At 37.1% G+C, this 26165-nt stretch overlaps 1 protein-coding gene and 1 non-coding gene across 3 annotated transcripts in view; both read right to left on the bottom strand.

The window, feature by feature from the left end:
• The window catches only part of OGA (O-GlcNAcase), a 28443-nt gene continuing 2278 nt past the window's right edge, over positions 1-26165 (bottom strand). For both annotated transcript variants that reach the window (XM_077877884.1, XM_077877885.1), the window contains 15 exons: positions 23752-23803; positions 23232-23329; positions 21544-21674; positions 18860-19031; positions 17599-17697; positions 16531-16815; positions 13614-13772; positions 12515-13128; positions 11934-12108; positions 8667-8752; positions 7609-7713; positions 6709-6794; positions 6241-6433; positions 3444-3603; positions 1-2167 (listed from right to left, as the gene is read on the bottom strand). In XM_077877884.1, the coding sequence (XP_077734010.1) occupies positions 2031-2167; positions 3444-3603; positions 6241-6433; positions 6709-6794; positions 7609-7713; positions 8667-8752; positions 11934-12108; positions 12515-13128; positions 13614-13772; positions 16531-16815; positions 17599-17697; positions 18860-19031; positions 21544-21674; positions 23232-23329; positions 23752-23803 (2552 nt within the window). In that variant the 3' untranslated portion in view covers positions 1-2030. The remainder of the gene's footprint in view (positions 2168-3443; positions 3604-6240; positions 6434-6708; positions 6795-7608; positions 7714-8666; positions 8753-11933; positions 12109-12514; positions 13129-13613; positions 13773-16530; positions 16816-17598; positions 17698-18859; positions 19032-21543; positions 21675-23231; positions 23330-23751; positions 23804-26165) is intronic.
• On the bottom strand, positions 7420-7524 carry LOC144301518 (U6 spliceosomal RNA). Its single transcript, XR_013368329.1, has one exon. It is a non-coding gene; the product is annotated as a U6 spliceosomal RNA (small nuclear RNA).

Genomic DNA, 26165 nt, shown 5'->3' with positions numbered 1-26165 from the left:
TTCACTTCAAGTTTTATTTTGCCTCTTGCATGGTCTTCAGATAGTTTTACAGTTCGTTTTCTACAGGAACTGAGCTGTGATCTAAACAATCAATGAAATGTCATTCCAACCTTAATAAATATTCATAACCATAGAAGAGAGCATAGCACTTTACCATCCTAAAATGGTGAAGGTATAGGTCTGGACATCTGTTTCATAGTTAGCATCTATGAACAGAAGACCAGTCAAATGATTAAATCAAGATAAGACCACAAGCAAACTTGCTAAAAATCCTGATTCCATAGATTTACCCTGAAATCCTCCAGATAAATGCTAGAATTTCCAATAGTGTACAAAATGTACTTAAAAGAGACAACCAAGTGGCAATAAGTTGCTTTAAACAGTATCTTGTAGAAATCTCTTCCCCTTAACCCCTGAAAATGCAAACTTGGTTCCAGCTTTCCAACACCATACCCTTCTAGCAGTTAAAGGTTTCTATCCCGAAAATGAAGAGGTCTCCCCTTCCTCCCCTCCCTTCATCTTACCAATTCAGTGCACACTCACAGGCCCTGGTTGAAAGTCCCTAGATACTACTAGGTACACTGCTTTTTCAAAGCCCACACTGATGGAACTTCATGAAGGAAGAAAATGTTTCCGGTTTCCTTCTCCTTGCCCCTCCCACCTCAGCTCAAAGTCAAAGTCAAAGAGCTGATAACAAAACTTAGGAGAAGAAAGATATCAAAATACTGTTCTGAATCCATGGAAAAGTCAGCCAGCCATGATGAAAAAATGAATCCTGCAGAGATTACCTGCTAGCCTCATGCTCAGAACCCCTAAAAACACCAAATCTAAATCAAAATACATGGAGCTTTCAGAATCTGTGGTTAAAGGAAAAAGAAAAGCGTAACCGTAAGTCATTGGTTAAAGTGTGCTCATTGTTTCTTTTAAAAATTAGATAAAAACATGCAAGAATTAAAGACTCTGATTTAATAAAACCAGTTGTAACAGGTCTTGAAATTAAAAGACAACTGATCTCAGGGCAAACGGGACCAATCAGTCCCTGAACCCTACTTGACAGATGTCTACACTAACATTTCACATGCTGACCTGCATCGAGGTTAATTTCCGGAAGTGACTGCACTTTGCAACAGATTGAGTCCCATAAAGTTAGGCTCTCGTACCCAAAGTGGTCATGGCCTAGCCCTAGGTGGGAGGCACTTCAAAAATAATAAAACTTCTAAAAAATAATAATAATAAAACAGGCAAAAGTAAAGAAAATCTACTTTCCATTGATTTACATTATTCAAAGTGCCATCCTGAACCACACCCTTTCATCTTCAAAAGGAAAAAAATTACAAAAAACAGTGAACACAAAGGATAGTCAGGTTACAGCTAGTTTATATACAAAAATTTACAAGTTTGCCATTTTTAGGCTTTTGCCACAAACAACTGCACATTTGTCCCTACAAAGCACAACATGCCTGAACCAATGGTCACTACAAGAGACAATTGGCCATGGCTTTACAAAGAGCAGAAGAACTGCCCCAAATTAAAATCATTTATTCAGCTTAAAACTATACCACAACCATCCCACTTGGAATCTCTACCCTGAAGCCTCTGAAACCTACTAAATCTTTCTCATCTCTGCCATTTCCCCAAAGAATGAAAGACATTTCATTCAATAAGCCAAAGAGGATGACAAATGATTCTGATTACTCTTAGGTGAGAAATGCAACCACACTGGATGCAGAACACAGTGCTGACTACATTTATTGAAGACTCCCTCCCTATAAGCCCACGTAAGAGGTCTTGACACCTAACACAAGACCCAAAAAGGAGGCCCACATCTGTTTCAAACAGGATTTGCATCAAGACTATCTTCCAACCAGTGAGTAATCTCAAAGTATGACGGGTGAGTTTTATAGTCTTCGTTTCCAATCCCAATTGGCTGATCTGTTGCCATTCCAGAGGCTGAACTGTATGAAGACCCCAACCACCACCCACCAGGTGAAGTTAAGAGACTTTCGAACAGTTCAAAGTGCCAACAAATGTCACAGGCTCCGACCAAGTATAACCACATCCTTTGGAAATCCTTCCATTTTTGCAATTTCAAAACAGCCTAGCTTGCTGTAAAATTCCAGAATTCTTTTATCATCTGGTCTCACTTCACAGAAAGCCCCCCGGGAGCCTGGAAATAAAATAAATATTCAAAATGTAAATGTCAATTAGAATCATGGGTAGGAATTGTGATGAATCCTTAATATATTTCAAATACATGATAGTAAGAGTTTGTCTATACCAGCCCCTAAATTTCATACCACAATTTTAAAACCCATATTAATATTTAATGAATATTAACAATACCAAATACTGCAGCAGAAACTATCTTAATAGATAGGTTAACTAGCTTGAATGTGATTTGTCTCAATGTATTTCAAATCATCAAATTGTATACAATTTTTAATTGTCAAAAATACCTCAATTAAAAAAAAAATACCTCAGTTTAAAAAATTGTCAGTGAAACTTTTCTCCAGAAAGAAAATCTTTTGAGAAAAAGACTAGAAGAAACCTCAAGACAAAAAAATGCCTGTTTTAATATTTTTATTATAAAGAACCTTTGACAGGCCCACAGAGCAAAGGTCATTCCAGCCTGTCACAAACCAATATAACCAGAATACATTATGTTGTATATTCTAAGGCATACCTCATCCACATACGTGACTCAGTTCCAAGCACAACACTGAGAATTATGCTATCTTAAGACAGAGTTGTTTAAATTATTCTACAAAAGAGATACCAATGACTCAAATGATAGATGCAACAGTAAGTGCATTCCCATATACCAACCCTCTAAGGATTGGTCTCAAACAAGCTGCTCGTTTTTGTACTGGACAAGAACAATTGCTTTTTACATTTCTTAAAGGTTGTGTAAAAAAAGAATATTAGTAGGGACACCTGACCAACTCACTAGGTAGATCATGTGACTCAATCTTGGGGTCAAGAGTTCAAGCCTCAGGCTGGACATAGGGCATACTTTAAAATAAACAAAGTCTAGAATATTTATTATCTAGCCCTTTATAGAAAAAAATTTCAAACCACTAATATAAAGCAAAATATTTCTAAAGGTTGAATGTGGAAAACAAACTCAAAATTTTGGCAACTCCGCATTCCTAAATGAAGTTTCTCCCCAAGGTTCATTTAATTTTCAATTATCATAGTGAGCCTCATGGCAAAATAAATTTAACCTAGTATGTTCTCATTTCAGTAAGGGCTCAAAATAAGCATTTATAGTGTAAAAGAGCAGCACTTCCCAATTATCACTACATATGCAATTGTTATACCACTAATAATTCAGAAGCCAAACCACAAATGGTGGGGAAGGGAATGTAAACTCACCGTAATTTACCTTTTATCCTGTCCCCACTTAAGTCTAAACATCAGCAACTATACATATACGTACTCACCATTAGCCTTCAGTGAAGACAGGAGGCAAGCCATCATGCTTTTGGCTACACTTGGGTCAGTTACTTTTTTGTGAATATCCATCTTTATCAGAGAAGGGAAGTTGGCAAGGAAAGTTTCTGGCAACACTTCTTGCTCTTCATGGAAACTCAACATTATTTTCTGTAAAAATTTGAAAGAATCTGAGTTTCAGAAGTTACTCACTATACACATATCTATATCCCAACTACAGAACCTAGCAAGAGGAAAAGGAAAGCAACATTTAATAACTCTTCAAGTCATTATGTAATTATCACATGAAGAATTAATTAGCTTTAATCGTAGCATTTTCGCTTTGAGAAGTTTGTCTAAATAGAAAGTGATATCCTGGATTGGATCCTGGCCCAAAACAGGACATTAATGTAAAAACAAGTTAGTAAAATGTGATGCACCAAAGTTGGTTTCTTAAGACTTGGACAAATGTAGAAAATGGGTGAGGGATATAAAGGAACTCTCTCTATAATCTTTGTTAGATCTAAATATATTTAAAACAAAAAATAAATTTGTTTGTATTGCCTGCACAAAAATGTGGATGTAAAAAACATAGACACGCTGGTCATTCTTTATATGTTCCTATACTGAAAACTGTAATTGTCAGATATGAAGTAACAAATCAACAGCTCAATCATCAGCACGCTGTAGTTATAGTATCTGTGTATTCCCAAGTACATGAAGGCTACTCTACACCACCTTCTTATTACACAGCCATCTGGCTAGGGATAGAAGGTAAAAAATAGTAATAAACTGTAAGAGAATATACGTACGTTGGTATGGAGAAGAGAAGTAAACAACTTCAGAAAAGAAAAAAAAAGTTTAAAAATGAATCAGTGTTCTGAATCACCCTAAGAGCTACTCTAGGAGATATTGTCTAGAAGGTTGAAGGGGATTTCTGGGGTTCTAGTATATGTTCCTTGATTTGGGTCCTGGTTACACAAGAGTGCTCATTTTATGTACAATAAATAAATAAAATAAAGTTGAATTGTACAGTTAAGATTTGAATATTTTATGGTCTTCCAAATACACACAGTAAAAAAAAAAAAAAAAAAAGAGGAACATGGAAGAAAAAAGTCACAAATAAAAGGGTCCAAATATGTATCAAAAAGTATTTATTGAACATAAATATCAAAAAAGAACTATTTTTTAAAATAGTATAAACCAAAATAATCATAAATTGTAGAGGAGAAATTCACTGAAGTTGGTACAGAGCTGACATACGACTTCAGAAGTGCTCCTATCTGGGGGCACCTGGGTGGCTATAGGTTAAGCATCAGACTCTTGATCTCAGCTCAAGTCTTGATCTCAGGGTCATGAGAGCAAGCCCAGAGTTAGCTCCATGCTAGGTGTGGAGCTTACTTAAAAAAAAAAAAAAAAAAAAAAAAAAAAAGTGCTCCTTTCTGAAAACAGACTTCCAGAGCAGCCTGCCTCTATTATTTTTTTATTACAATGAGAAATACATTACTGAGAAGGCAAGTGGGTCTCCTGACAACCAAGCAAATGAGAGATTTTAATGACATGAACTTGACCTGATCCCCAAGAAGAGACCATTTAAATTTGGTGCTTCAAAACAAGGAGAAAAAACATTAGGTCTATATTGTTTTTACTTGAGGAAATATTATAACACTTCTAAATTTAAAAAAAGAACTCCATAGGGATCCCTGGGTGGCGCAGCAGTTTGGCGCCTGCCTTTGGCCCAGGGCGTGAGATCCTGGAGACCCGGGATCAAATCCCACGTCGGGCTCCCGGTGCATGGAGCCTGCTTCTCCCTCTGCCTGTGTCTCTGCCTCTCTCTCTCTGTGTGACTATCATAAATAATAAAATAAATAAAAATTAAAAAAAAAAAAGAACTCCATAATGCTGAGGGAACAAAGGAGAATCTCATGTTTGTTTTTTTTTGTTTTTTTTAATTTTATTTATTTATTCATGAGAGATACACAGAGAGAGAGAGAGAGGCAGAGACACAGGCAGAGGGAGAAACAGGCTCCATGCAGGGAGCCTGACGTGGGACTCGATCCCGGGTCTCTGGAATCAGGCCCTGGGCTGAAGGCGGCACGAAACCGCTGAGCCACCCGGGTTGCCCAAGAATCTCATGCTTAAAGGGGTGCCTGGGTAGCTCAGTCAGTTAAGTGTCTCATTCTTGATTTCAGCTCAAGTCATGGGATTGAGCTTCACACTCAGCAGAGTCTACTTCTCTCCCTCTACCCTCCCAAAATAAATACATTTTTTTAAGGGGGTGTAAAGCACCTGGGTGGCTCAGTTGGTTAAGCAGCTTTTTTTTTTTTTTTAAGATTTTATTTATTTATCCATGAGACACAGAGAGAGAGAGGGAGGTAGAGACACAGGCAGAGAGAAAAGCAGGACCCTGGGATCACGACTTGAGCCAAAGGCAAACACTCAACCACTGAGCCACCCAGGCTCTCTAAGCATCTGACTCTTGATTTTGGCTCAGGCTGTGATCTCAGGGGTCATGTGATCAAGCCCTGCATCAGGCTCCAACCTCGGAACAGGTTCTGCTTGTCCCTCTCCCTCTGCTCCTCCCCCCTACACGTGCTCTCTCTGTCTGGCATTGGGCTCCCTGCAAGGAACCCACTTCTCCCTCTGCTTATGTCTCTGCTTCTCTTTCATGAATAAATAAAATCTTAAAAAAAAAAGGAACAAGAATTCTTATCTGTAGGACACTTAGAAAGCACGGAGATTTTAAGATAGATCTGCTTACTTTATTTACAAAAAATTACTGTAGTATAACTCTAAACCTGTTATTACCTCAGCCTCAGAGAGTTCTTTGTCACCATTTGGCTTGGTATACTTCTCCTGCATGAAGGGAATCCAGGAAATTTTACATTTTTTAATGAAGGGGGTCACATCTACAGTGCCCAGGGCATAACCACATATGCCATCTTCATCTTCTAGGACAAAACAGTAATCCAGGCTAAGGGAAAGCAGCCCTCCTACTAACCTGTTCAGAAGAAAAGAGGGCAGAGTGAGTTTTTAACACAAAACTTTAGACTCCAGTGATGTAAGGCCTAATGTACTTGAAAGGCAACCTATGGAAACTACATTTGGTGTAAGAAGAAACTGAAAATACACACATATTAATATTTAGATTCTATTAAAACTAAAGTGGGATTTCTAGAAAACTTTATTTCTAGTCATCACCTCCCCTCAACCTGATAAACCTGGCTATGAAATGCTACTCCCAAATCCAACAAATCCAAATACTTCATCACATACTTGTCTCCAATAAGGTCAGGCTGACTTTGAAAAGGTAAACCCACTCCATCGTCATACATTTCTCTGCAAATCTTGTACACGGAAGCCTGAAAATATAATCTAGTTAAGCAACACATCAAGAAAAATAGCAGAAGAATTTTACAATGAGTCTCGTAAGTTAGACTGGACTTCTAGGATAGGGAATAACAAAATGCCTAGCCTGTCATAAATGTCACCTCCTCTGCTTTAATACAAATTTATTCACTGAATCATATTTATAAAATCTGTAGAAAATAGTATGGTTTTAGTAAACCAGAAAACTGTTTTGCAGGGGATAGTTTTAGGTAGTTAAGCAGTAGATTCAAAATGCAGCAAACAATGCTGTTGAGTCTCTCAGTTTTGTTTATGTCCAAAATGTTTTAAACGTGTTACTGTTAAACAGGCCTGCTGTTTCCTGTAGCTGACTGTCAACAGCTTGTTAGATACTTGACAACAGAAAATTACAGAATACTAATATACTAGAGAATCAGCCAAGGACAACGTATCATTTGGACACACTGATTATTTTGTCATTCCAACTCTAAATGTGACTTTCATAAAGGAAGACTTACAGGACTTAGCTCAAGAGATTTTTCCTTAAATATCACCCCTCACATGTTCAATGTCTTAGCTAAGTTTTTCCACCTAAAGTTCTTATTTGAACACAAAGAACTACTTTTTTATTTTTTCTTTAAAAATATGGAACACTTCACAATTTGCATGTCATTCTTGCATTGGAGTCCTGCTAATCTTCTCTGTATCATTCACAATTTAGCATATGTGCTACAAAGCAAGCATCAGAACCGATTCTTTTAACCAGGGAGTTCAAAGGTGGTAAGTGAGCACCATAACCATATACCAAGTGGGAAGGTAGACAATTACCTCATCTTTAGGAAAATATGGTCTGATAGTATAAACTTTGGAGGTAGGAGTCAGTGGGGGTGGTTGAAAAAAGAGATCATTTGCCCCATCAATTGGCAGCAAACGCTGTGGGAAGAAACAAAAAGGAGATGGATTAGTGTTGGGAAGATATCCATTTCTTTAAATGGGTGTGCACTGCAGATTACCAACTTAACATTAACTGGCTACTGCAGGCAGACCTAAAGAAGAGGGGTGTTCTATGCTCTACTAAAATAAACACCTCTTTGCTGGGGGAAGGGGTGCTTCTGAATAGAAATTACCCAAACTGAGTTACATAGCTTTAGTAGCATATTAATGGGGATTTAAGTTTATAATTTAAAAAAAAATCTATTCCAGTATCACAAATCTATTTTTTTAAACCAATTTTATATAGACCATCTCTGTACTAAAAGATGGCAGAACAGAATGTCAGGAGGAGAGGTTTGGTCTGAAGAGGGTTATCTGTCCAGGAGACGCTTTATCCCCAAAGCAATGCGCTTCAGTTTGCTGTGCGCAGCAGAGCACCTGTTGGGGGGAGAAAAGTAGAGCACCTGAAAAGTCCATGAACAAATTCCAAAACCAAAAACGCTTATTTTGTTCAAATTTTCATTAACATAGTGTTATTTTGAGTACAATTTTTATTTATAAAATAATTGGGAAGGTATCCAAAAGTTCTTTCACCATTCACTTGCATAATTATTCATCCTTTTTGCTCATGGAGTTTCCACTGGCAAACAAGCATGCGCGCATTGTGCATTGCGGGCGCAGATTAAAATGGTGTGCGACCTGCAAAGAAACAATGTGAAGTGTATACCTAGAGCCGCTGCGCTTCGCAGGCGCGGGGGGAATTGGCAGCATCTCCTTCAGAAATTACTGTGAAAGAGGAGGAAAATTTGATTTAAAATCCAGCTATGTAACTAAATTGAATTTGGGACTAGAAAGCCTTCGGCAGACCAATCCTTCCAGCCATCTGATGCGCAACATAAGGTTTCTCATAAAACAAAGAAAATGTCAATTCAGTTGTGAATTCATATTGATACCTGGAACTCTCCTGCTAGACCACCTCTAAAGGCCCAGGGTTCTTGGTCTCCAATTAAGAACTGTGCTGAAGAATGACTACGACACCCTGTTGAGATCAGATCCAAGCGGAGAACGTTACGAGAAAGGGGATTTCCTGGGGTCTCAAACGTCCAACAAACTAACAAACACTTCGTGGAAATAGCTCTCTAACAATAATAATCCAGGGTTTTAGGACAAGGCTGTGATAATAATTTTTTTTTAATTTGTAATAGAATTTCAATACTGATGTTTCTTCTTCTGATTAATGAATAATTACCGTTAAAGAGTTCTACCCTTTAATTATAAGAAAGTCAGTCTCAAGTTTGTCCGGGTCAAGTTTACATATTCCCTAGATACAGCTGTAGAAAGAAGAAAAAAAAAAAAAATCAAGCCAGCTGCATGCTCTGTAGTGAAATTACAGTAATTATACAATGAAATGAATGAGATAGATAAAACATTTTATTATCACAGCCCATGAAGGAATTAAACCTGTCTGAAGTCACATTTTACATTATGAGGAAGGGTACAGGAAGGGAAAAAGGGGGAAGAGGGGATTAATCTTGTCAGAAAACTAAGGTCAGCAGAATAAACAAAAGAAATTTTTCAGTAAGTTGACAACAAAATACAATGAAAACTTTATTTTTTCTAAAAGGACAATCCAATTCAGACTTGGTTAATACCAACAGCAGTCAGACAAATTCTAAGAAATAAGGAGAGCCAACTGACACTCCAAATTTATTCAGAGCTAAGATATACTTTTCTTAAAAGTATGACAATATTTGGCTCCTGATGGACCATTACAATCTTTGCAGTGCACTGAAAACATGCACAGAGCTGCAAGGTTTGAGGTCTAGAAGTCAGGATTAAGGTCACCACTTACCCAACTTCAAAGGCAATAAAGAATAACTAACAAGAAATAATTGAAAGCAAATATTTGGAGGCCAAATCAAAATCACCTGCCTAGTCTTCTGACAAGATAAAGCAGCGCAATATAGTTCTTTTCCATTTGAAGACAGCATTCTACCTCCTGTTCAAGTTAACAGTCTCATCAGTACAAGATATAGTGTGCTAGTCAGACAGTCCCAAAGCAAACCAATTTTTTTGTTCATAATTCAGGCCCATTAAGAGATTATATCCAGGTTTGTCATTTTTTTTAGGGGTAGGGGTGCTTTAAGAACACATATAATATGTAAATTTATAAGATAAATACGAAATAGGGTCAAAATTTAGGGTAAGAGAATGTGCCCCATTCCATAGCTCAGTGTAAATTTACACTGCAGGAAAAAACTATACTCTCAAACTTTAAGATCAGCCAATTTCCCCTACCCCCCACTTTGAGACTACAACATAACTAGCACTTCCAACTATTACAATAAAAAGCTGCATGTACGAAGAGCTGTGTAAATGAAAACATGGTTAATGCCTCAGTCGCTGCGCAAACGTGACTTCAGTTCATGCCTATTGCCCTTAAATCTGAGCTACCTCACAGATAGAACCTTTCAATTTAAACTAATTAATCATGACGCGCTGTGAACATCTGCCGCTGTCCATCCAATAGTAGTAGACACTTGTGCTGAGGATTCTCCCATCTGTACACAATGGGGAAGAAGATAATAGAAGTCGTTAGTAATCAAAAGTACTGCATAGCCACATTCTTTAAAGGACTGAATGCCAGCTGGACTGGAGAGAGGAGGAAAACAAAGGGTTCTAATCAGTAACTCCCTGAAATTACTATAAATCCATGAAAATACTCTCCTTGTCGTGAGCTTTTTGTGAAGCTATGTGGATGCTAAAACAATTGTTTAAAACTTCTAAGATACTCTGACCTTGAGATTATACAATGGCTATCTAACAATTTAAGAAACTGCCCCAATATTTGCACAGTACAGAAGTAAAACCTGAGAGGAAACAAAACAATACTCTATGTAATCAAGAATTTAATTTTTAATAATTCTTGAATTAAAAAGCTCAATATCAAATGTTTTAAAAGATACTTTCCCAAGCTCAAGAATCCAGATTTCAGACTGGAAACTTAATATTTAAATCCCTGCAAGAGATTTAATTATAACCCTCTGGCCAGAAGCCTGGAAGGCAAATACTGTCATCCAATAACCAATATAAAGGTTTTTCCAGAGCCAAAACACAGACATCACATAAAAGAGGTGTCTTGGTGTCTTTTAACAAAAGGTTAAATTCTCTCTTCTATCCGTTGTGCTAAATATACAGAAACCCAAAGTTCTTTATTTTAAAACTAACAGAGACCCCACCCTTTAGCTGCTAATTAGTTGTCAAAAGAAAGCTATTACTTTTAATCCAAAAGTATACAGGCAGAAAGTGAGAAATCTCACTGCTACTACTCCTTAATCTAAGCTCACAGTGTTTCACACATCTATTTCACAACCAAGACCTAGTCACCCATCATAGTATTTGTGACTACTATGAAAACTATGACATGTCAGTTAGCCTTGCTGCCTGCTGTGTGCTGTATGTAAGTCCATTACATATTCCTTATAGCTGGATTGAAAACCTGGAAATGAAATGAGGTCCCTGGAGAAACCTGGCCATGCTGGTGCTTTTTACCAAGTTTGAGAATTTCCAAAAAAAATTCAGTTTTCAAAAGAGACATACAGAGAAGTCCATTTAATGAAGGAGAGAATTTTCAGGGGATTGCAATTTTCATCCCCTACTAAAAACCAATTACTTGGTAGCAGAATAAAGAAAAAGCCATGTGAAATAATACCAAGTAGCACCAGAATAGCCTACCACTAAAGCTCGCATGCGCACAGGGCTGGGAGGATGGCTTCCTCTTGCCAGGCCCCTTAGGTCATTTCAGCAATTGTTCTGTTAAACATAGCAATTAATGTTATCAAGACACAGCAAGCAGCAGAGAGCTTACAGTCACAATTCATAGTGTCTCATCTCCAAATCAGATAAAAGTGGTATACAGGGTTCCATCCAGGAAGCATTCAGTCAGAGCAAGTTAAAGTCAGTACTTCTCTAATATATTTTTAAGATATTTATGTTGAATTAGCCCAAGGGAGAAAAATCAGTGTGCTTGATATATTTACGGAGACTTGCACCTCAAGTCTGCCAACAATGGCTATACCTTTGAAAGAATTCTAAGCAAAGAATTTAAACAGCTGGAAATTTGCCAATTCCTTAAATATTTTTCTCCCTGTGGGATAATTTTTTTTCATTTTTAGGGGACAATATATCTGAGGAAAAGAGATTATTCCTGGTGCACCTACCTAACCACTGTACAAAAGACTTCACCATAGACATTATACTCTTGATATCCCAAACATAGGAGTACATGTCATAAAGGATTGTCCTGTTGGCACAATTGGAGAGCCGAGTGAACATTCCCATCACCAGTCCGCACATTTCCTCAAACTTGGCTGCTCGTGACCGCCATTCTTCAATCTGTTGAAGATCAATAAAAATATGACTCAAAAAACTGCAAAATAAACCAAAATAACCTAAAACATAATTATAAACTTTTTATTATGAGGTACCTGCAATTTATCCTGAACATTAAGGATCACTGAGCTTAAACTCTTTAGACAAGCAATAAAAATCTATGTCTCCCCAAACTGACAGATGTTACTAAAATAATCAACTGTGACTTTCTTCCATTCTTCACTCTAAGGTCAAACTATGCAACTCTATGTACCAGAATCAGCAGAGTCCACATTCCCTTTAGAGCATATTCTAAGATGTGGTCAAATTTCAGCTAGTTACCAGTATATATATTTATTTAAGACCTCCTCCATACCATCACATGGGGACCCACCCACGCTAGAGAAGTGGATAAATTAAGCATACTTACTTTTTCAGAGTCTTTTCCTTTGCAATTGACACTAACAACACTGCTATTTGCTCGAAGCCACTGGAACTCCCGTAACATCTGTGCTCCTTTGGGTCCATGCTCATAAGGAAGGTAGAACAAGTCAGCAAGCAACTGCAAATCCTCCAAAGTCACTGGTTCCACAGTGTACAAGGGCTTTTCATTTGGACCTGGCACGAACTGCTCCTTGTTTGTCTGTTCATCAGTCTGCATAGGGGCAATATCACTAATGCAATCTTCCTGCATAGACATCTCTGGGGATTTTGATTCAGCTATGCTCTCTTTATCTGTGTCCATTGGTTTTAATTCCTCAGCCATTTTAGCTTCAACAATTTCAGTTAGTATTTGGTTGTCATTCTTATGGTCTGTTTCTTCTTGTTTTTCCACTACCATGTCCATCGGTTCCTCATCTGGCTGTTTCTTTTCTTCTTCCTTGGTCAGAGCTGTAGGCTCACCACTCAAGGCTGCTCCCTGGCTCATAATGGGCTCCTGATAAACCGTTGTGACTACAGTTGTGGCATTTAAAGAGGGTGCTGCAACTAAGGGAGTCCCATCAACTACACTTGCTTTAGCTCCACTGTGTGCAACTTGCCTACCTACAAAAACAAATAGCCACAAAGATAATCAGAATTAGAACAAATCAAATCTAGAGAAATGCTTTCTTTATGATATCTGTAACCTCAGTTTGAGATTCCAAATACTATTAAGCCCTGAGAAAAGTGCAATTTGTCTAAACCACCATGGAGGTAGGGAGGGAAGAAAGGAAAAAAGAAACATGATAAATAATACATGTGTATTATTATCTTCTCTTTTGAAGATCTAGATCTAAAAACAATTATTCCAAGAAAGACATTTTTAAAACAAATTAGCATCCCATCAAGATAACAACTACTTAAGACCAAAACCTTTAAAAAAGGTGTGTGTGTGTGGGGAGGGGGGTTGTTAAAAATCTTATTATCTAGATCCCTTTGTAAAAATTTTACTTTGTTTGGTGGGCCTATGACAGGCACATCACAAATTCTCTTTATGACTCAACCTTGTGATCTAACCCCCTTACAAAGAAGGGCCAGGCCAAACTTACTACTATACTGATGAGGTACACCAAATTCCTGCAACCATTCTGTTAAAGCTAACTTTAGAGCCATCTGTGGACTATAGAGCACATCAGTTTCAATATCTTCATCACTGCCTTCATTTTCTAACTTTATCTGGATCGATACAGTACTGTCTTCACTGTCAGCTGCAAGAAAAAAAAAAAAAAACACAGAACGTAAGTTTTGATTACAAAGGCCTCCTGATGAGAGGGACAAATGCAAAGCACCAGTTATTAGAGTACAACTAGAGAAACAGAACAGAAACAAGAACAAACCTTAAACATAAAAACGGAAACACAACCTTAACTGATCCACTTCACCTAAGTCATTCTAAATGCATTGTTAAATATAACATCCCAATTGAAATATGGAACAGTAAAAAAAAAAAAAGAAAAAAGAAAAGAAACATGGAACAGTAAGTTTAGAATCACTGGAAAATTCATTCATAATTGTTCACTGAGAATCATTGGAAATATGAGGTTAAAGACACTATGATTTCCATAAAGAAAACACTCCCAACCCTTCAGGGGCTTATAACTTAGCAGGCAAATCATTATGAAATGAAAAAATAAGCAAATTAACAACTGTATTGGGGGGGGGAATCAATAGAGAACCCACATATGAACACAGACAATAAAATAAGCATATAATGAAGCCCTGAACCAGAATAGCATTAGAAAAACTAAGGTCTGAACTCTGGCTTAGTATCCCAAATCTTAGTCTTAGCTTTCCTCCGTATTTCCCAGCATACACCCCAGTCTGGCTAATACCTACTACTCCTTAATGTGCTTCATGCTCTGCCTTAAAAGAGGAAAAAAAGTAGGTGTCAGATATACAGAGATTGAAGTTTTTTTAATTATTAAAAACTGTTGAAAAAATTTTATCTATTTATTTGAATGGGGGGAGGGAGGGATAAAACAAGCAAGGGGAGTAGCAGAGAGAGGAAAAGCAGGCACCACTGATGGGGCTGCATCCCAAGACCCAGGGATCATGACCTGAGCCAAAGGTAGACGCTTAATCGACAGGCTACCCAGGTGCCCCTTATTTTATTTTTTGATGGAGGAATGTGTATCCACAATGAATGAGCCTTAATGGGAGGCATTAACCCAAGAGAATTGGAAATAGGAGTACAAAATTGAGAAACAGGGGTGCCTGAGTGGCTCAATTGGTTGAGCATCTACCTTTCACTCAGGTCATGATCCCAGGGTCCTGAGATCAAGCCCCACATCAGGTTCCTTGATCAGCGGGGGTCTGCTTCTCCCTGTTCCTCTGTGATTGGGCTCGCTCGTTCTCCAAGTAAATAAAATCTTTAAAAAAAAAAACACTGAGAAACAGAGCACAACTATACGACTACATACATCTAAGCATCATAATGTGACATTCATTTCCATACCTCCCAAATGGGCCAAAATTCAGGTAACTTCAAATTTTCAGTGTCTAGTGGTTTTTTTTTTTGTTTTTCTTTTAAAGATTTTATTTATTTATTCATGAAAGACACAGAAAAAGTGGCAGAGACACAGGCAGAGGGAGGAGAAGCAGGCTCCATGCAAGGAGCCTGATGCGGGACTCGATCCCAGGAATTCGGGATCAGGCCCTGAGCCATAGGCAGACGCTCGACCGCCAAGCCTCCCATGCGTACAGTGTTTAGTGTTTTCATCTCTTGCCCACCAACCCTTTAAGGCCCAGCAACTTTTACTCATACTCTGATGCAATTTAAGTATTCCCTCTCTATGATATTGTTTCTTACCAACACTTATGCTTAACAGAAGTAATCACTCTCTCCTCTGTATTCCCACAGCACTTTGTAGACCATTACCTCAGCATTTATCAAATAACAGCAGTCATCTATATGCTCTATTCAAAACCAGACTATGTTCTCCAAAAGTGAGAGATACTTTATTCTTTGTATCCTGGTGCCATGAAGGTGGACTTGCCACATCTTAATACGTGCTTAAATGTTAATGAATTAACTAGCCAGCATTCTCTTACTTTGAATGCAATCAGTAATTTTTCATGAATAAAAAAATCAGTAAGCCAATGTCCAAAATGAGAATACAGAATATGGGGACACCTGGGTGGCTCAGTGGTTGAGCATCTGCCTTCGGCTCAGGGCGTGATCCTGGAGTCCCGGGATCAAGTCCCACATCGAGCTCCCTGCACGAAGCCTGTTTTTCCCTCTGCCTGTGTCTCTGCCTCTCTCTATGTGTCTCTCATGAATAAATAAATAAAATCTTAAAAAAAAAAAAGAGAGAATACAGAATATGTTCCATAAATATAAGTTGAACTCTGAAAGATATACAAAGTAATTCTGGGTAATAGTCATCTAAAATATCCCATTTAATAAAAATCACCAGAAAACACAAATGGAATCAGAATTCTAGCGACAAGAGGAACAAGTACTAGACTTCTTTGTCTAGTATTCAGACTTCAAAGACTAAGTCGATATTTTTTTTAAGACTTCATTTATTTATTCATGAGAGATACAAAGAGGGAGGTGGAGACATAGGCAGAAGGAGAAGTAGGCTCCCCGTGGGGTCGATACCAGGACTCCAGGATCACCACCTGAGCCAAAGAAAGGCAGACACTCAACCACTGAGCCACGGAGGTGCCCCTCCTAAATCAACATTTTATTTTATTTTATTTTTCTAAATCAACATTTTAAAAGCAAAGAAGTGGAGGGGGGGAAAAAAGCAAAGAACTGAGGCCAAGAAGTTATTAAATAATTTATCCAAAGCCACTCAGCCCTTCAGCCCTTCTTCTATCACATATATATCTCACTCACAGGACTATATAACATACTTTAAAAATCTCTTAAATTATGACAACAAAGGAACACGCACTTGCTAATAGCTCTATTTAACTCCAGCTCTCCCCCCAAAGCCAGGGATTAAGCCTTCTACTTACTCATCACTACATCTTTTCTTACTCCATTCATATTTGATTTGTACCAGGTGGCAAGGGTATGGATAGCAACATAGTTGGCTTCAAATTCACAATTTGGATTAGTAAGAACTCCTTTTAACCGTGGGATGAGTTCTGTGGATCTTCCTTTGTATGGGCCCAGAAACAGTCTCTTCTGATCATAATCATTAGCATGAATGTTATCCCAGATTACTGGAGCTCTTTTAATAATCTTAGAAACCTCTTCAATGGACTCCACCGGAATTTCTTTAGAAACAACTTTGGGACCTAGAAATAATGACAACCATTTAGTAAAAGACCCTCAAATGTGATTCTTCAAAATACACTGCATTCAATTTTTTTTTTTTAAGATTTTATTTATTCCTGAGAGATACAGAGAGGCAGAGGGAGAAGAAGGCTCCATGCAGGGAGCCCAATGTGGAACTCGATCCCAGGACCCAGGGATCACGACCTGAGCCAAAGACAGATGCTCAACCACTGAGCCACCCAGGTGCCCCCTGCATTCAATTCTTTATTGTATTTTGCATTATATATACCTTCTAACAATTTTTCTTTTCATACTAAAACGTCTTTTTCACTCAGTTTTACCCAACTACTCCCCAATATTTCCTCAGATCACATTTCTAGAAATGGAATTAGTAGTAAAAAGATTAATAGGCTTGTGCAGGCTTCCCCAAACTGATACGTTATGAAACAAATTTTCATGTAAACGATTTATTTTTCCATTATAATACAGGTTATTGATTATTAGCTGTCAATTCCACATGATAGCTTTCATTTTATAAAATAAAACACTCTCCTAGGGCTGAGATCAATACCCTTTAGCCCAGTTCCCTGTTATTTATCAACAAACAATATGCAGATTCACTGCAAAATCCTCAAAGATGTTTTTTATATTAAATGAAAAATGTATACTTCATACAAGAAAGAGAATTTTAACAACGTTTTCTGGTTCAGGCTCAGTTTTCACAAAGTATCCAATTAACCAGAACAACCAATTATTTAAGTTCTAGTTAACTAAATTTACACTGTATAAATCTTAAGACTTACCTGTCCAAAGCACCTCAATTCCAGGTAGAAGCTTTTCACCCACAGTCCTTAAATAAGGAGACTGAGACACGTTCGGATAACAGAAAGTGCCACAATATTCTGAATGTAGGAGGGAGAATTAAGTAAAACAGTCTGAAATAAAATGGTCACGGGTTTTTAAATGTGGGGGAAAAAGTCTACCAATTCTAAATTCCTTTTATCCAAATGATAAAGAGCCTTCATGTCACGTCCCAAAGGAAGTAAACTCAAGTGGGTAGTTCAATGAAGAAGCAACTCAAAAATAATAAAAGATTCAATTCACAAAATCTGATATTATTCTTCCAATAAAACAGATCAAGCCTTACAATCCTACAGTCACTAAAAATACAAGCTTACTAAAGAATAATTAGAATTTTTAGCATTTTCTACATACTTCTGAACTGCCTACATTTCTCAATTACAATTAGAGGCCAAATAAAACAAGTTGGTAATATCATAACAGAAAGAATGCACCATTATGCCCATGGCTATTAGTACCCAACTGCAACTAAATTGTAATTTGCAGTGAATTAAGTAATTCCCAGTATAATCTCATTAAACATTATTTTAGTATTTATGTAGTATCAGATCACTGGGATAAGGTTCATGCCTCACAGTACTCGAAAACAGACATACACACAAAGTTAAATAAATTCAGACCAAATTTTCTTAAAACTAATTTATTTATCTTTATCTCTTCCTGAAAAATAAATCAAGTCAGGGAACGTTCTCATAAGCCAAATCCTGAGAGGGAACTAAGAGAGGCTAATACATTTTCAAGGGAAGGAACTGGGGGATGGGGGGTGAGGATTAGCAAATTTTCTATGCTGACTACTGGAAATAAGAGCCCAGATGGAAGTGGGAAGAGTAAAAAAGGATAGATATGCACAAGCAGAAAAAAGGAACAAGTAGGAGGAAATGAGAAGTGACCAAGTTAAAAGCAATGCAAATTTGCTTTTTTTCTAGTTTTTCATTTTGATAATATATCCTTTAATTCTGAAAATATAATGTTCAAATACTTCAGTACTAAAAATACATGAAAATATTTTGCTTGTTCAGTTGCCATTTATTAGTCCCTAAAATTTCTCTAGTGTAAGGCCTTGAGAAAGGTCTTCTAGAAAAAGAATTCCTATCTTTATAGACCAAAAGGAAAAGGCATAAGACAATAAAATCCATACATGATTTTTAAAAAGTGACATATTTCAAGAAGACTAGTTAAATATAAAGCCATTATATACAATACCTGTGGGACAGAAGAGGAAAGTTTCTGGCTCTCCTAGGTATTGGTAAATTTCATTTGTGATGGAGACCTGGGCATGAGCAAAAGAACTGAACACCTCTTTGTCTGCTGCACACATATTATGGTCAATATCATCAAAAAGCAAGGCAAATGACCTGCACCCAAACTGAGAAACCTAGAAAAAGGTAAAAACAAACAAACAAACAAAAACAAATAAGATGTCTTAGCAGCTATTTTTTTTTTTTTTTAATATTCCTTTGAGAGAGAGCCCTCCCCTCCAACACATATGCAGGCACATGCAAGCAGGGGTAAGGGCAAAGGTGGGGGGGGGAGGGAGACGGACAAGCAGGTTCCCTGCTGAGCAGGAGCCCAACATGGACATGTGGCTCAATCTCAAGACCGCAGGATCATGACCTGAGCTGAAATGAAGAGTCAGATGCTCAACAAATTGAGCCACCCAGGTGTCCCTTTAGCAGCTCATTTTACAGTAAAAATACAAGGGGTGCCTGGCTGGCTCAATCAATAGAGTTTGCAACTCTTGATCTCCGGGTTGTGAGTTCCAAGCAGCACACTGGGCGTAGAGAGGACATTAAAAAAACAGGATTCCAAGTATTAGACACTTAATATTTCATCTAGAAGTCATTTTCCTTAGTAGAATGTTCAAAGCCAAAACCATTTTCAAAAAAAAAAAAAAAACCATTTTCACATTTTCTACGTTAAGCAGCCAGACAAGTTTGAGGAAGCATGTTTCATTTGGTTTGAATGCAGTATGTCCCATCAAAGCTTCAACAATATGACCTATCGTATCTCCCTGGCTGAGGATTATAGAAGACCAAAAAAGCCAAAAACAAACAACAAACCCCAAAACACAAATGATAAGTGAACTCAAAAGATGAAGAACCTAGGCCTGTTCTAGTCCCAAAGACACACTGATCTTAATTAATCTCTGTACATAAACCCAACTAGTCCATGAATCCTAAGGAACATGGTAGTATTTGATCAAATAGGAAAACAGGCTCTTAAAAAGCATATTCATGGAGGCATCTGGGTTGCTCAGTGGGTTGAGTGGCCAACTTTTGATTTCTGCTCAGGTCATGATCCCAGGGTTGTGAGATGGAGCCCCACATTAGGCTCCATGCTGGGTGTGGAACCTAAAAAAAAAAAAACCTGTTTCCCATCACCTGCTCAGTCTCCAGATAAATAAATAAACAAATAAAAAGCCTATTCATGGAAATTTAACCTTCTTATTAAATTTTAATCATCTTAGGAATGCATAGCTCAGCAGTTGAGCATCTGCCTTTGGCTCAGGGCATGATCCTGGGAGTCCTAGGATCGAGTCCCACATTGGGCTCCCTGCATGGAGCCTGTTTGTCCCTCTGCCTATGTCTCTACCTCTCTCGAATAAATAAAATCTTTAAAAAAAAATTTTTTTTAAATCATCTTCATGCCATCGATAATACAAACTTTTGCCAGGGTGCCTAAGTGATGCGGTCAGTTAAGCTTCTGACTCTTGGTTTCGACTCAGGTCATGATCTTAGGGTCATGAGATCAAGCCCCATGTTAGGCTCCATGATCAGTGTGGAGAATCTACTTAGGACTCTCTCTTCTCCTTCTGCCCCTCCCACTACCACTCTCTCAAGTAAATGAAAAATAAATCTTAAAAAAAATATAAACCTTTGCCTAAAGAAACATGCATACATACATGTATTACATATCTGCAAACTTACCAGAAAAGATGTGTTTTTATGTTAAGCAGAATTTATATTCCAATCAGATTTTCCAAAGTTTACATGTTTACCTAGTCTATTTTCCATCTAATCTTGGGAAATCAGCCAACTACTTCCAGAATGAATTATTCCTCTTGTCCATATCAATGGAAGGAATGGAGATCTAACAGGTAAAACCCTGCTTCTGTAATTTTGGCCACAATTTCAGTCAAGTACCCAATAACATAGTTTCTCAAAACATGATTCTCGACAACCTGTTGTGGTTTTTTTTTTTTTTTTTGACAACCTGTATTCTTTTTTATAAGGTTTTTTTTTTTTTTTTTTTTTTAATTTTTATTTATTTATGATAGTCACACAGAGAGAGAGAGGCAGAGACACAGGCAGAGGGAGAAGCAGGCTCCATGCACCGGGAGCCTGACATGGGATTCGATCCCGGGTCTCCAGGATTGCGCCCTGGGCCAAAGGCAAGCGCCAAACCGCTGCGCCACCCAGGGATCCCTACAACCTGTATTCTGACCTAAGTCCCCACTCCAAGTCTGTTTAAGAATCTCTGGAAATGGACCCTACTAGCATTCTTTTAAGTACTTCTAAGCATTTCTCTTAAGGTAGTTCTCATGCAAACTAAAGTTTGAGAAGCACTAGTGCCTCCACTAAAGCTCTCCTGACTCACAAAACATCCTTTTATGAAGAGCATTAAAGTAAAAAAATATATATATATAAGGAAGTATAAATTTGGTTCTTTTTTTTTTTTTTTTTTAAAGTCCAACATGGAGCCCAACGTGGGGCCTGAATTCATGACCCTGACAACCTGAGCTGAGATCAAGAGTCATACACTTAACCAAATAAGCCACCCAGGCATCTCAAAATTTGGTTTCCTTTTAACTTCATAAAAGCAACTCAGAAAACTTTTAGTTTCAAATACTGATTCAGGGAAAAATAATGAAAAAGTAACAAAGTTACCTGGTCCAGTTTGCGTTTCAGTGTAGATACTTCCTTGGGGTTAGAAAAGGTAATATCCAATCCAGGTGAGATAGCATAGATGAACTCTATCTCATATTCCCGTGCAGCAGAGATGAGAGTCATAAGTTGCTCTAAAGAAGAGAATCCATGTTTTTAGGAAGCAGCACAGAAAACTAAAAGAATTTCCACCTAAAGAGGTCATTTTCTTCAAATTACAATAGGTCAAGAAAAAGAAAAGTCCCTTAAGTTTCACAAAATTGTCATGTGCAATGTGACGAGACCACACAAAATGCCATAAACCTCATGTGACTTAATGTCACCCTAAAATCAAAGCATTCTCTTCCATTACCATTTCCCAAAATTATTAAAGCATCACTTCTCTTACTACACATAAACCATTTTTATTTCCTACAGTTTTTGAAATGTGTGGTTTCTGATTTTGTGGTCTCTAACAACTGAAATTCTTAAATAAAAAAATCTAAATATAACTACTTTATAATTTAGAAAAAAAGAAAGAATATTCTTAATAACCAGGGTTAAGTGATGACCTTAACAATCCTTATCTTTGTAACTACAGGAAAATGCTCGTTACAAATTTTAAGTTTTTAAAATGTGATAGCCATTTAAAATGTGATAGCCAATTTTCCTAAGTAAAATGAAATCCTATTCTTTACACCACAGGATGTATCTTTATATAACCTTCAGTGATTATCTCAAGATAGTCATTTGACACATTTTGATTATTGATCACATAAAATTTCATTACCAGCACCACCAAAAAATAATTAAGTTCAACACATACTTAAATTATATAGAGTAGTAAGCGACAACACTAGCTGGAGATGGGATACATTTTAATTGCTTCTTCATAATTTAAGAAAACTTTCTGCCTTCAGCGCCTTGGCTACACTCTGTAACCAAGTTATCTTGTTAGCTACCTGTGTACACCATTTAATTTCATGTATAAAAATGGTTCCCATTTACAAGTCCCAAAAGAAAAGCAACATTTAATTTATAAGAAGGTTCTGTTATGTACCACCTTATTTACAAATTTTATGTATTTAACTCAACATAAGATGACATATAGCAAAGATAGTTTGTGATAGCTTTTCACCTCAGTACAAGCCTAGACTAGGGTGAGGTCTTTATTTTAAATAAAGACAGGACCAAGTAATCAAGTGGTCAAGACCAAGCCATATTTGAGTCTGAAGCAAAAGGATACTGATCCTGTTTTACTTAAAATTTTGGTATCCTGTTCATGGATTTGCATTACTTTTGATATAAAAATTGCATGTTGTTTACCTTGACCACTGATTTTTTTGGAGTCCCTTAAACTTTACACCCAAAGCAGGTGCCTCATTTGTGTTGCCTTAGGCCTACCCCCACGTCAACACCTCTTTGTCCAGTGGCCCACTGTTCAGGCCACTAATAAAAGTTAAAAAGCACAATTTATGATTACAAAACAGGTAGGAGTCAGACTAGCGTAACCATGAATCATGCCATGGTTGTGCATCATTCGTGCTACTCTTTCAATCTACACAAAATTACACAAAATTACCAGATAGAAAAGGAAACCACCTACAAATAAAAAAATGAAATAGTTAATAAATTTTTTGTACAGCTACATTTAAAATACAGCTGTTTTCTTCATATATTCTGAATTTATGGATTAAAAAGAAAAAGATTACCAGCTTCCTCCACAGAATACATCTCTCGCCAAAACATCCTATGTTTGTAGTCATCTTTTGGGGCATACAAGTATGTATTTAATTCCCATTTCTGGAGCCTTAAGGGAAAGAAAATTACATATGTGTAAATAGGCAACATATACAGGCTGTAAATCACAATCTTTCCCTTTTCTTGGAGCCTTTTCATCTCTTAAACAGCTACTAATATTCTGGAACAATAGCTTTTAGCCTTTTTGTAATCCAGTGGAATTGTAAAAAATTAAGTATTACAAGGATGTCAACATATTAAAGTCTTAAATAAAAACAACAGCTCTGAGTGATACAGGTGAAGCCCAAAACCTATTCAGCTTCCCCAGGAAACTTTGAGAACCCCTAATACAAGTGAAGAAGAGGTAAAAGACCAAGGTAAAATAACTTCTGCAACTGAGAAATCATCAAAACGCACCTGGCTTATTCAGTGTTAGTTTTTCTTCAAACAAAAGGGATACTTTTTTTCTACTTCATAAAGTAAAATATTTACCTCCTAAAGAGTTCTTTTCTCTGTTCCATAACCCAAGGTCTTCCATAAAATCCTAGATTCAAAGTAAGAATGAAATTATTTTCAAGTGTCAAAATAAGGTAAACTGTTGATAAAAGCAGATTACAAAACATACAACACAATCCCATTTTGTAAAAAAAAGTGTGTACAATATACCAGTATCTGAATGATATTAGTAAAACATTAAGGTATCTTGGACAGTGATACTATAAAATAACTGTTATTCTCTTTTTGCTTAGGTAAATTTTCTGATTTTCCTACCATTAGCACTTACTGCTTTACACAATAGTTATTTTAAAACACCAAAACATCATCCCTTTTCACTGCCAAAAAAGACCAAATATGTTTAAATCTAACTTTTTAAAAAGGTGTTTGTTGTTATCTCTACATCTATTGTGGGGCTTGAACTCACAACCCCAAGATCAAGAGTTGCATGCTCCTCTAAGCCAGACAGGCACTCCTAAAACTAATTTATTTTAAGTGATCTCCACACCAACGTGGGGCTCAAACTCATGACCCAGAGATCAAGAGTTAGATGTTCTACTGACTGACCCAGCAGCAGCTCCTAAGCCTACCTTTTTAAAAGATCTCAATCTTAAAACAGGAAGGGAAAGCAAAGTAATCCCAAACAACTAATAGTAATAATTACTACCTGAGAGAGGAGTTAAACTGCCTTTAGAGTAGGGGCAGGAAAGTATAAAGGTAGGAAAAAAAATCAGGAACAGAATTAGGAAAAAATCTGATTGAAATAATTCTATGATTTTTAAGTACCTAATATAATAAAAAGGACCAAAAATGCCTTAAGCTACATTTACAACAAATTCAACATTGTAGCTGGCCCAAATAGGAAAACCTCAAAATAGTCTCAATCCTTGACCAAAGGTTTGAACAACTGAAAATTCAAGAATGTGATTTGCTGCACTGTCCCAGAAGGGGGCAAAAGCACTACTAAAGCATATTGCAGGAAACAAATCTGCAAAGGAATGACTTAAGTAGTGGTATTAGTGGTATCATGAACACAAAATGCTCTTCATACACACACGCACACAAAACGCGCGCACACACAGTCGCTTAAAAGACTACCCAAAACTGAAATTTCTGTGATGTATTATACTCCAATCTAGAAAGGATGGTTACTCTGCATCACAAACAGGAACAATGACAACCCAAGAAAAATTCATCGCATACCTATGTATGAAACTACAGCATTTTCGATCTTGACAATTCAGTTCTTATAAGTAACTTAAAACATTAAATTTTTATATAAGTCTTTCTAGCTTTCCTACAACCCTTAGCATTATCATTTTTCTCTTAAAAGAAGAGGCACTGAACGCTCCTTTAGAGTTGTTTCAATATATAAAAGAAACATTTTTACCTTCAGAAACCCTAACTTTGCCAAGATCAGGTTCATGGTTTCAGTTAAGTCACCACAAAAAGGAAACCAGGCTATCACACGAGTTATGACCAACAAAGGTCGGGGGGGGGGGGGGGGGGCGGGATAAAAACTATTAATTTATTTTTTATTTTTGGCAGGAAAGCAAGGTTTGAGAGCAAAGTGATCCTACAAAGCTCCTGGGAAGGGAGGGGACGGGAGAGGGCTGCCTGGAAAGAAAATTTTTAAAAAGGAATCCTACCAATACCTACAATACTTACAATATTTCTTTTCTTCATTCATTTTAAGAATGGTATCAATTTAGATATGCTGCCCCTCCCCCTGCCCATGTGCTCAGTCATCAAGAAAAAATACATATGGGGGAAAAGGAACAACAGATAACTAACTATTCTCGGAGTAGTTCTCTTTCAATACTATTCTAAAAAAACAAACCAACTTATTTAAACCACAGGAGCTTTTTCCATAATTACTGAAGATGTAACAGGAAAGTTTCTTCAGCTTCACTCTAGCTCTAAAATTTCTAGATCCCCTAGGATAACTCCTCAACCCTCCACCTCAAGATCTCTGATGACAAAATACAGACTCCTTCTAAAATCTCCCTATACAGAAACAAGCCCAATAAATACACTAACAGATTAAGACACCCAAAGCAATCATGTTTTCAAAACCACCAACTCCCAAATACGTAAGTAGTTTTCCATCGTCTTTCTCCAAAATTCTGCAAGACCTTTAACTTGTGAATTGTTTCACTCCTTACTGCAGCTATCTATTAGTCTGTTCTCCCCTGTAATTAAACTTTATCTAAAATGCCACAATCACCACTCATCCTTCAAATGAATATATATATGCTAACACTGGAAAAGCTAAAGGTCTCAACCATAGGACAACCCTTCTATTTCTCCATACCTTTCCGGCTTTTTATAAAGGCTGATTTTTATACAGTGTTGCTCCCATGCACAGCATTATATATTAGAAACAACTAATAAACACCTAGGGAAGTCTA

The sequence above is a fragment of the Canis aureus genome, chromosome 29 (assembly GCF_053574225.1).
Source record: "Canis aureus isolate CA01 chromosome 29, VMU_Caureus_v.1.0, whole genome shotgun sequence".
In the NCBI taxonomy this organism is placed as follows: Eukaryota; Metazoa; Chordata; class Mammalia; order Carnivora; family Canidae; genus Canis; species Canis aureus.
This window is presented reverse-complemented; position numbering and strand designations above follow the sequence as displayed.